The sequence below is a fragment of the Malaclemys terrapin genome, chromosome 25 (genome assembly GCF_027887155.1).
Source record: "Malaclemys terrapin pileata isolate rMalTer1 chromosome 25, rMalTer1.hap1, whole genome shotgun sequence".
Taxonomy (NCBI): Eukaryota; Metazoa; Chordata; order Testudines; family Emydidae; genus Malaclemys; species Malaclemys terrapin.
In genome coordinates, this window is record NC_071529.1 from 1,022,070 (window position 1) to 1,034,079 (window position 12,010).

The 12,010-nt window shown below is 60.3% G+C and overlaps 1 protein-coding gene across 1 annotated transcript in view; it reads right to left on the bottom strand.

Moving 5' to 3' along the window:
* The window catches only part of C1QL1 (complement C1q like 1), a 73,764-nt gene extending 62,569 nt beyond the window's left edge, over positions 1-11,195 (bottom strand). Inside the window, exon 1 of the mRNA XM_054014524.1 lies at positions 10,612-11,195. Coding sequence (XP_053870499.1) covers positions 10,612-11,184 — 573 coding nt within the window. The 5' untranslated portion in view covers positions 11,185-11,195. The remainder of the gene's footprint in view (positions 1-10,611) is intronic.
* Between the last annotated feature and the right edge of the window lie 815 nt (positions 11,196-12,010).

The window sequence follows — 12,010 nt, forward strand, 5'->3', positions numbered from 1 at the left end:
ATGTCAGTTTCATGGTTTTGGGGGTTCGGGCTCGTGATGTCTGAACACTTGGGGTGGGCAATACTGGACACCAGATTAAGTAGCTTCAATTATTTTTTCTAGTAAGTTTCACTTGTTGGTTCTGATGCACTAGTCCTGTTAGACTGTGGTTACATTTGTCTCCAGGATGCTGCAGAAGAATCAAATCCAAAAATATGTTGTATGTTTTGAAATGAAAAGGAATTCCCCCAAACACTGCTAGTCACTCTAAACTCTGTACACCCCAATCCTCCCCAGTCAAGAAAACGACATTTCAAGTCTCATTCCCTGCTGCATTTCTCCAGTTTTATGCCAGTGTAACTCCACTGATTTCGTAACCCTGGGGTAAGGCAGTGGTGGGTCTGGTACTTTGCAGTGAAATGAAATTCACCAAGCCCTGTTTAGAAAGGACTCCACCACACCTAAGACCCATAATTATCTGTGAAAGACAAGAACCACCAATTAGACCCTGAAGAGTATTCCGAGCTGAGCACACGAGTAGCCGATTCAGTCTGGGATGATTACAGATGCTCTTAACATCCAGAATCCATCACTGGGCTCTAAGGCGCGGCTTCGTTCACCAGCACTGCAAGACGAGACTCCTTACTGTCCAGTGAGCAGGGTGTTACTTCCCAGGTAATAAAAAGCACAGCACAGACTACACGGGGTTGTGCTGACCACAGGTTATAGTGTTGAGTGTCCACACTGCGAGATTCACCCACAAATCTCAACGTGCACCCTGATCTGTGCACAGGACCATACACACCCAGCCAGCTGCACACTGACGGTGCCTTCAGATTCCTGCCGTGAAACTGTCACCTGCTTTCCCAAGGATCCTCCTACCACGGTGTGTGTGTCATGGCTGCCTGTGTAAAATGGTGATTGCATGCGTCAGTGCCATTTGCACATGGGTTTGTTTTGCATGGAGAAAGTGGTGCATGTGCAGATGGCCACGTGCAATATAGGAGGCACCTGTGAGGTCTTTGAGTTAAAAGACTGGCCCCAGTGTAAGACATTGCTTCCTTTAGGGGCCAGCCTCAGGGGCTGAGCGGCTGTCACTCGCAGCTAAAAGGGCTGCTGCTTTAGTCCCAGGTTTGATCCCTGCCTAAGGGTATATCTACTCTGCAATAAAACACCCATGCCTGGCCCAGGTCAGCTGTCTCAGGCTCAGAGCTATAAAACCCCAGCTTAGACATTCTGACTTGGGCTGGGCCTGGGATCTGAGACCCCACGAGGGAGGAGGGTCCCAGAGCCCGGGCTCCAGCCCGAGCCTAAACATCTACACTGCAATTGTCTAGCCCTGCGAGCTGGAGTCAGCTGTGTGTGTGTGTTTTATTGCAGTGTAGACGTACCATACATGGCTTGGCTGCGATTCATTACATAATGATTGCTGCAAAACTATTGGCTTTAGAGCATCCAACCTGCTCCCAACCCTCTGAGCCCCTAATGCCTCGAATCCCCACTGTGCTCCTCGTGGTTAAACAACAGTCTCCAGAATGGAGCTCAGTAAATACACAGCAATGTGTGCTGTATCCGTGTGGTGCCATTCACATGCCCAGCCTCTCCCAGCACTTGGCAATAAAGATGAGTCTGAAAGTAAAACTCTGGAGTCCCTGGACATGGGGTGTCTGGAATCCAGAGCTATCTCGGCACAACAGTCTGGGATCTCTAGCATCCCTAGAGCGCTGGGGTCCCGAATCTCTGGACAGTGGGTTGGATTGCATTTCCTCCTGCGCTGGTAGCTTTACTGTGCAGACACTCGGGATAGGGCAGTCCCAGGGCAGTGCATTGAAATCCACTACACCACCATCAAAATCATAATGATAACTAATAAGTGGGAGCTGAATCTCTCTGCCCAGGTATTTCCGCAGCATGAGAGTGCCTGGGAATACGGACCAACTAGCGATCACAAGAGGATGGTGTTTTCCTATTAAGAGGCAAATTCCCACGTGAGGGGCGGGGAGGAAGCCCCTGCGGTGGGAATGCAGTTTAAATGAGAGACAGATCAGCAACCCCTGAGCTGGGGTTTGTCAGAGGAAATTAAACTTCACTAGCAAACAGCAGGTTTGGTTTGGTTTTTTGCATGTTACCCGCAGCCTCCTAGGGGCAGGAGCTTTGGGGAACAAGGTGTTGTGGAGACATGCTGAGAGAGCCAGAGGACTGGAGGGGCTTGCCCTGCGACGGGCCACCCCCTCGCTCCCAGACACCATTCCGGGGTCCCAGGGCCTTGCCTTTCCAGCTCTTACTCCCTGCCACAGCCCTTGCCTGTGCGGGGTGCCACAGACTTCCATCGGGCTGTGAGCGAGGCTGCGGGAAGAGGCCTGTGAGGTCCGATCCTGCCAGGTGCTGGTATCTCCTGGACCCCCAGTGGAGTGTGCTGAGCACTCGGCATGATCAGGTCTCTGGTGACTCTTTGGGGGCAGCTGCGGCTCTCCCCAAGGGGCTGAGTGCTAGACCCGGGATGCCCACGCTCCATTTCCTCCCAATTAGCAGAGGGAGGAGGCTCCTTGTGGTTCAAGGTCTCAGCCCCTCGGCCTTCTCCTTGCTAAAGGTCTGTAACAAGGCAGGAGGGGTGGGTGGCGAGGTGTCCCCAGGCCCTGCCTGACCTTCTCCTCAGCCCCACATGTCTAGTTCGATTAGAAACGTTCCAGCCCAGTCCTGGTGGCCCCGAGATCCCCACTCAGTGTTTTCAGTCGGACGGGGAGGAGCTGCTTGGCTGGGATCTAACTACACTCGTATCTGCCCCCTCATCCCCCCCATCCCCGTGGCCACCAAAGATCCCAGCGGCCTTTGCACAGGAGTCGGATCAACCCGGCGTCCAGGCCGAATGCACTGGGGATCATTATGCTGGTCTCCCTAGCTGCCCCTGGGACAGTGTGCAGAGTGGGGGGCTGAGAGCCATTGAACCAAACTGTAAACCCTGCCTATGATGGAAACCACTTCAAGCCCCCAGCACCCCTAGTTCCAGCACCTCTGCCCGCAGCATAACACGGTCCTGAGGGTCTGCTCCTTCACCGCCTGCCTGGGGGGCTTTTTAAAGGGTTTTCACCAATTGTCGCCCTTATCCAACATGGCCGCCATCTCCCATGACAGTCACAAGGGCTGAAGCCACGAGCTGCCCAAAGGGAAGAGCCAGGAAGGGGGCAGGGGAATGTGGAGATGCCTGGAAGGGGGGTTGCGGGGGCAGCATGGAGGGCAGAGTGTTAGGGAGCAGGAAACTCTGAGGAGTGGAGGAATGTGGGGGGCAGGAGGCAGGCTGAGGGGGGCAGGAGGCAGGCTGAGGGGGCAGGGGAACGTGGGGGCAGGAGGCAGGCTGAGGGGGCAGGGGAACGTGGGGGTCAGGAGACAGGCTGTGGGGGCAGGGGAACATGGGAGGCAGGGGACAGGCTGAGGGAGCAGGGGAACGTGGGGGCAGGAGGCAGGCTGAGGGGGCAGGGGAACGTGGGGGCAGGAGGCAGGCTGAGGGGGGCAGGGGAATGTGGGGGGCAGGAGGCAGGCTGAGGGGGGCAGGGGAATGTGGGGGGCAGAAGGCAGGCTGAGGGGGGCAGGGGAATGTGGGGGGCAGGAGGCAGGCTGAGAGGGGCAGGAGGCAGGCTGAGGGGGGCAGGGGAATGAGGGGGCAGGACGCAGGCTGAGGGGTCAGGGGAATGGAGGGCAGGGGGGCAGGCTGAGGAGTCAGGGGAACGCGGGGAGTCAGGAGGCAGGCTGAGGGGGACAGGGGAATGAGGGGGCAGGACGCAGGCTGAGGGGGGGCAGGGGAACGTGGGGGCAGAAGACAGGCTGAGGGGTCAGGGGAATGAGGGGGCAGGACGCAGGCTGAGGGGTCAGGGGAACGTGGGGAGTCAGGAAGCAGGCTGAGGGGTCAGGGGAACATGGGAGGCAGGGGGGCAGGCTGAGGGGTCAGGGGAACGCAGGGAGTCAGGAAGCAGGCTGAGGGGGGCAGGGGAACGTGGGGGCAGAAGGCAGGCTGAGGGGGCAGGGGAATGGAGGGCAGAAGGCAGGCTGAGGGGGCAGGGGAATGAGGGGGCAGGACGCAGGCTGAGGGGTCAGGGGAACGTGGGGAGTCAGGAAGCAGGCTGAGGGGTCAGGGGAATGGAGGGCAGGGGGGCAGGCTGAGGGGTCAGGGGAACGCAGGGAGTCAGGAAGCAGGCTGAGGGGGGCAGGGGAACGTGGGGGCAGAAGGCAGGCTGAGGGGGGGCAGGGGAATGAGGGGGCAGGACACAGGCTGAGGGGTCAGGGGAACGTGGGGAGTCAGGAAGCAGGCTGAGGGGTCAGGGGAATGGAGGGCAGGGGGGCAGGCTGAGGGGTCAGGGGAACGCGGGGAGTCAGGAAGCAGGCTGAGGGGTCAGGGGAATGGAGGGCAGGGGGGCAGGCTGAGGGGTCAGGGGAACGCGGGGAGTCAGGAAGCAGGCTGAGGGGTCAGGGGAACGTGGGGGCAGAAGACAGGCTGAGGGGGTGCAGGGGAACGTGGGGGCAGAAGACAGGCTGAGGGGGGCAGGGGAATGTGGGGGCAGAAGGCAGGCTGAGGGGTCAGGGGAATGAGGGGGCAGGACGCAGGCTGAGGGGTCAGGGGAACGTGGGGAGTCAGGAAGCAGGCTGAGGGGTCAGGGGAATGGAGGGCAGGGGGGCAGGCTGAGGGGTCAGGGGAACGCAGGGAGTCAGGAAGCAGGCTGAGGGGGGCAGGGGAACGTGGGGGCAGAAGGCAGGCTGAGGGGGCAGGGGAATGGAGGGCAGAGGGGCAGGTGGATTTGGGGGGCTGAGCCCAGCCCAGCCCATGGGTGGATGCGAGGAGTTCTAGGGCTCTGGGTGCTCAGGTGCTGGGCCAAGCACCCAGACGTGGGGCTGGGCCAATCCCTGTGGTGAGAAGCAGGCTGCTCAGCAGGTGTCTCAGGGCCACAGACAGAGCCTGGCTCAGACACGTGCCAGGAATATCTCCAGCTGCCTTCCCCACTCTGCAAAGTGCAAGGTGGGCAGAATCCGGCCTGCTAGAGCCACAGGAAATCAATGGCTCCGCGGCCCCCGGCCCCCTCCTTCCCCAGGATCAGGTGATTTACAACGGATTCCAATCATGTCATCAGTAATTAGCAGCACTTTGCTTCAAAGGAACTTTCTTTCTTTCTAATGTGGGCTGGTGTCCAACAGATGCTATCGCAGGGAACCCAGGGGAATGAGCTGGGTAATTAGGAGTGTCACAGCGAGGTTCCCATTGCAACAGAGAGCTCTCCCCTGCAGAGAGAAGTCCTCGCCCATCCACCCTGGGTAAGAATTCCTGCTCTCCCACGGCCCCTGCAGCTGAGCACGTCACAGACAGTCCCAAGTCTGGCCACACAACACAGGAGGCGGCAGATCAGTGTTATAAACCCGATTTCACGGGCAGGTGCTGAGAGGTTAAAGAACTTGCCCAAGATCAGCAAACAAGTGGGAATAGGATCCGAGAGTCCTTATTCCCCACTGCAACCACTGGTGGTGATCACTGGAACCCAGTGACACCCAGGCCACCCCCTGCCCTGCCCTCTGCTCGGACACCTGGGTATTACAGATCCAAAGGAATGCATCCTGGGCCCACCTAGGTATGTCCTGATTCTCTCTCCCCTTCTCACTCATTCTCTCGCACACCATTATAAATGGGGCTGGAGTGGGAGGGGGGATCCCATGCTGGATACATGGGGTCGGAGGGGGGTCCAACACTGACCCCCAACTCCTGTTCCCATTTGGGAGATTTTGCCTTTTTTTTAAATAGGAAAACTAATTACTGTGAATTTTCCTTTTAAAGTGTCTTAGTCACATTTTCCATCCAAGTGCTTGTCCCAGTGACGGTTTAACCAGCGCTGTTCGCCCCCGAGCACTTGCCGCCCGTGTGAGTTGTATTTGAGAAGTACGGGAACAGCAAGATTTGGTTAGTAATTAGTAAGCAGGGCTGGAGCCTGGCATGTCCCAACCCCCATTATTAACAGTGAAAAGACGATTGCGCTGTGTTGCAGAAGGCACACAACGGATTCTATTTACTCTTGCTTGGCTCTTTGTTCATCTGTAAGTGCCTGGCCTTGCAAGCACAACCACCAGGCGAGGCCCCATGTCAGGAACACAGATGGACTCGCACATTTCGCTTTAAGCACGTGCTGAACCCATTGGGCCTTACGCACGTACCTCACTGCTGTCCTGAATGGCGCTGCTTTCCTGCCTCCGGGCCAGAACGCTCAGGGTCGTCCCACCCCCAGCAGCCAGCCCCACGCGTCTGCAGGGCCGGGAAGTTCTAGCAGCTAGAAGGGGCTTCCCTCAAGTAAACCAGTGTCGGTAGGATCCAACTCGCCGACATTTCGAGGCCTCTGCAGCTGGTTAGGTGAGTGCAAGAAATAACAATAGTTCAGGACACTGAGCCAAAGCTCCCTGCAGTCAGTCAATAGCCTCCTGCGTGGTCAGCGGGCTGTGGACCAGGCTCTAACAGCGGGAGAGAGAGGTCTGGGGTGTGACGACGTGGGACTGTTCTTAATGTTTCCTCTGAATACTGTGTGGGTGCCTCAGTTTCCCCTATGCATTTCTTAAGTCTCTGGTGTGCATAAATGGCCGACAATCTGTCTCCTAGCAACAAATGGCCAGGGACCTTCTCCCCTTGTAAGGAGATGCTAAAGGTGAACAAAGAGATCAGGTGACTTCCTGGCCCGGGAAAGAGACAAAGCCCAGAGGAGGAGGGGCTGGAGGGATTTTTTCAGGTGGGGCTGGCTAGGGACGGGGAGTGAAGTGCAGACCGGGTTGTCTGGCTCGCTAGACCCCAGAATAGACCCGGCTGAGGGGTCCCGTTCGCTGTACCTACAAGCTCTGTTTTAGACTGTGTTCCTGTCCTCTAATAAACCTCTGTTTTACTGCCTGGCTAAGAGTCACGTCTGACTGCGAAGTGGGGGTGCAGGACCCTCTGGCTTCCCCAGGACCCTGCCTGGGCGGACTCACTTTGGGAAGCGCACGGAGGGGCATATGCTGAATGCTCCAAGGTCAGACCCAGGAAGTGAAGCCGTGTGAGCTTCTTGCCCTGAAGACAGTCTGCTCCAAGGGAGAGGAGGCTCCCCAAAGTCCTGACTGGCTTTGTGGGGAGCAGTTCCAGAGCATCGCCCGGGGACTCCGTGACATGGGACCAGGTTCAGGGATGACTGACTCTGGCCTTCATCCCATGACCCCAGAGTTGGGGCCCAGAGGGAGCAGAAGTTAGTCCTTAGGGAGAAAACGTCTAACTACCGACCAGGGCTGGGATCTTCCAGCAAAGCTGAAGGGAGTTCGGTGCCGGAAGCCCCTGGAATGTCGCTGCCTGTCTTTAGTCGGCCCCTCTGAAACCCCCACCCTGTAGCTTTCCGGATGATCCTGCAGTCACGACTGCATCCTGACACATCTGCTAACAGGCCGATGCAGCCGACATGGGCACACCAGGGATGTGTAAGAACAATCATACTTTGAATAGGAAAAAAGCCATTTCTATTACTCCCAACGTATTATTATTGTTCCCATAATGCAGCAACACCACAAGTAGACGTTCCCATTTAACTGTTTCCATTTTCCCACCCTACGTCTGAACCTTGGCTGCCCAATTGCAGTTCTGAAGTTGTGCTTTTAACAGGGGGAATTTTCAGGTAAGAACGTGGGTGAAAACACAAGTAACATTGGCCAGATCCTGCCCCCAGTGCAGTCAGCAGCCAACCTCGCCCGAGCGGATGGGGGTTGGACTACATCCTACCTGTCAGGGAGCCCGTGAGCCTGCTAAGCACATTGAGTGCACTGGCTCCAAACCACCCAAGCAGATGATTAACTTTAATTACATGACTCCAGGCATTGGCTTCAATGGGACGACTCAGACGCTTCCAGTTAGTGCCTTGGCGGGCTGGAGCCAGGATGCTCAGCACCTTGCACATCTGAGCCCAGACACGGGAACCCAAGTTTAGGCCAAGCATCCTTGGGTTCTGCTAACAGAACAAAAGCATCTGACTACAGGGGCTTTCTTGCCCTGTGTGTGTCTTGTCCGTTCCGACTGCGCGTTCCTTGGAGTGGGGGGTGCAGGGCACACAGGATCAGGCCCACGTTTAGTAAATGGTCATGGGAACTACCGGGAAAAGACTAGAGGAGAAAGCCTGCTCCCTGGATGGAAGTTGGTAGATATGTAAAGCCGCAGAGCACGTTGCGAAGGGGAGGGTGCGACTCTCAGATTTCCCTCTCCTACAAATGAATCACTGAGACTCATCCTTAATGATGGTGGCACGACTGCTCCACTACAATAGCGGGTGACAGCGAAGAAAATTAAGCTCAGGTGACATTTAAGGTGCGACAGGAAAGTCACTATTAAAGCTGATGATCTGTGCATTAAATCACAGACAGTTTTTCTTTGGGAGGGAGGGAGGGATTCTAGCCACGGCGCAGAGGAAGGTAGATTTCAGTGCATAAAACAGCCTTTGACATTTCTATGAGGTCTGCAGGGCATTCTAAGTGGGATCTCAAGGAGCCTTACAAGTTCGGGACACCACCAGTGTGCAGCCACCTCTGGGGTGGAGCGTGGCAGCTTGGCGGAACACAGAGAGTGGGTGAGGGCAGGGGAGATTTTGCCAGGTGCTGGAGTAAACCCCTGTGAAGAATATTTCAGTGTCAGGGTGGCAGGAGAGAATGAATAAGCCTTAACATTGCGAAGGGAATTTAGCTCTGGTAAAAGGTGCTGGATTGGCCGCCCTGGAGACTGATGCCACCTGTGTATGTGCAGAGCTGGTGCCACATGGGCTGGCACACACTGACCCTGCTGATGGGATGCTGCCCAGGAGATAAGGAGGGACCATTCTGATCATCTAGGCTGGTGCCTGCGTAACACAAGCCGGAGACCCTCACCCAGGGCTTCCTGCACCCAGCCCACAACCCCTGTCTGGATTTAAGTTTCACTTTCCATGGCCCTGCCAGTCCTTTGGCCTCCTGAGACAGCAAATCCCAGAGTAAATACAACACTCTATAATGCAGAAGCAAGAAGAAGAAATAACCTTTCGTGTCACACTTCTCCTCCTTGGCTCGCCAGGCTCTTGCCACAGGAGGGTTCTATTACCCCCATTGTACAGATGGGGAAGTAGAGGCTGCGATTGCCCAGGGTCTCTGCTGGTTTACAGAAGGCAGTGGGCTCTAGTGGCTAGTGCACTGGACTCAGTCAGGTGAGGCTGGTTCTAGTCTCAGCTCTGGCAGCGTGCCCTTGGGCAAATCGTGGTGCCAGTTTCTCATCCTGCTACCATCCGGGGAAGGAATACATCTGATAACAAAGGAGGGCAGGGCAGAGGATCCCAGCGTTCCCCTCTGGCCTGAGCAGGGCTGGCTCTATAAATCAGCTGTGGTTTGGGTGAAGTAACATCCCTCTGCCAGGAGCTCCCGGAGACCCCCCAAACTCATCGCACTGCACAGGTTAGCCTTGTGACAGGCAGCTGCACATGCGCAATGGCCAAGGCAATAAGCAGTGGGGTACAACTGTTCCTTGCAAAAAGGGCCCCAGATCCCTCAGCCCACGTGCCCCTGGCAATCCCTGGGGCGGGAGGCGAGCGGGCCCCAGCACGGGGTGTGTCCAGACCCGGGTCAGCCAGCCCGGGAGAGGCTTGCGGGAGGGACGCGGCACACAAGTCAGCCGGGACTATCTCCCGCGGAAACCGGCCCGGCGCTAGGCGGGCAGAGGGAGCGCGGGACCCGCGCCGAGGCAGGCGCAAGGCGGGTCCCGCACGCACCGGATCAGCGGGGCGCTTTGGCCGCTCTGGCGCAGTTAGCAGGCGAGGGGCAGGAACCCCCGGCTGGTGTCCGCAGCCGCCGCCCCGGGGGCTGGGAGCGGGCCGCGGGCTCCCCTCCATCCCAAACAACTCCCCAGCGTCCCGCAGGCACCCGCGCCCCCGAGGCAGAGACCAGCCGAAGGGACTCGCCGCTCTCTGAAACCCCCAAACATGTCCCAGCCTGAAGGTATCCCCACGGGGGACGGGACCCTGCCAACCCCAGCCTGTCTCCTCCCTAGCCAGGAGACGTGAGGGACCCCCCACCCCCACCTCGAGACCCCGCTCCAGCCCCGGGACCCCCCTTCTCCCCCGCCCCGGGACCCCGCTCCAGCCCCGGGACCCCCCTTCTCCCCCGCCCCGGGACCCCGCTCCAGCCCCGGGACCCCCCTTCTCCCCCGCCCCGGGACCCCGCTCCAGCCCCGGGACCCCCCTTCTCCCCCGCCCCGGGACCCCACCCCGGGACCCCGCTCCAGCCCCGGGATCCCCCCTTCTCTCCCCCCTTCACCCCCAAACCCGCCTCGCCCCCCCCCCCCCGGAAGCTGAGACTCCAGCTTTTCGAACAGAAACTTTTTGATAAGGGGGGGGGGGAGAGAATCGGTCTAGAAATAAATTCTCCTTCGCAACTTCCAGCTCTCGGGGCTGGGCTCGGCCCCTGCCCCTGCCCCTGCCCAGCGCTGGGAGCCTGGAGACCCGCGAGCTACCGGGCCCGCCAGGCAGGAGCCGGTCCCACGACTCGGGGGGCCGGGCTGCCCCTGCCCCGTGCGGGGTCGCTCCGGTCGCCCCGAGGGAGGGGGCCGGGCTGCCCCCGGGGGCCGCGGCGCCCCGCACCCACCTGCCCGTTCTTGCACAGATCCGCCCACATGCTGGTGCCGTCCCCGCCGCGCATCAGCACGTGGTAGGTGAAGAAGTAGGTGCCCGGGACGCTGCACGTGAACTTGCCCGTGGCCGCCTCGTAGCTGTTGCCCAGGTTGGTCACCACGTCGTCGAACTTGAGGATCTCGTAGCCCTCGTGCGGGTTCTTGAGCCCGGCGTAGAAAGCCACGCGGGGCGCGGTGCTGTACGTGGCGGTGCTGAAGGCGCCGCTGCCCCCCGCCGGGCCGGGGGGCCCCGGCTTGCCGGGCTCGCCCTTCTCCCCGGGCGGGCCCATGGCCCCCGGCGGGCCCGGCTCCCCCGACGGCCCCGGCTTGCCCGGCCGGCCCGGTTTGCCCTGCGGCCCCTGCACCAGCGTGGAGGGCGGCGGGGGCCCGCCGGGGGTGTCGGGCTCCGGGCGGGCGCTGGCGGTGGCGGCCGCCCGGCCCAGGTAGGGGTCGCAGACCATGCGGCAGGTGCCCAGCATCTCGTAGCGCCCGTCCGCGCCCGCCGAGCTCACCAGCGCCGGGATGAGGATGACCAGCGCCAGCAGCATCACCACGCCGAGCGCCGCCGCCAGCAAAGTTTTCCTCCCCACGCTGAGCCGCGGGAGGGGCCGGGGCCGCGGCCGCCCGGGAGAGGGAATGGTGCCGGGTGGCGGGGCCGCCTCGCGGGCCAGCGGGCCGGGGGGTCCCCGGGGCGGGTGACCGCGGCGCGGTGCCCCCAGCCGGGGCCGGGAAAGGAGCAAAGGCGGAGACGCCGGCTGCTGGTCTCCGCTCGCCGGCTGTCTGCGCGCTGGAGCTGCGGGAGGCTGGTCCCTGCCCATTGATCCCCCCCCCGGAGCGCAGCGGGGAGAGGCGCTCGGCTCATGCAAACAGCGGCGGGGCGGGCTGGGGGCGCGGGGCAGCGAGCGGCTAATCGATGGGCTGCGGATTGATCGCGCCGTGATTAGCGCGCTTGGATTGTCGGCACTAGCGGTTCCTGCCGATACCTGTCGGCTGGGGGGGGGGGAGCCAGAGCGGGATTGACTGGCCCTGCCCCCCTCCCCCCTCAGCCGGAAAGTTGGCCGCGGAGAAGTCACCTTCGCTGCTTTGTGAGCTGCTCGGGGTCTGTCCAGGGAGCTCCGTGTGTCCCTGGGACTAGGGACAGGGGTCCGGATCTCCTGGGGGCCGCTGTCTGGCGGGGGGGGGCGGATCTCCTGGGGGCCGCTGTCTGGCGTGGGGGGTCTGGATCTCCTGGGGGCCGCTGTCTGGTGGGGGGGGTCTGGATCTCCTGGGAGCCGCTGTCTGGCGGGGGGGGGCGGATCTCCTGGGGGCCGCTGTCTGGCGGGGGGGGGGCGGATCTCCTGGGGGCCGCTGTCTGGCGTGGGAGGGGGTGTCCGG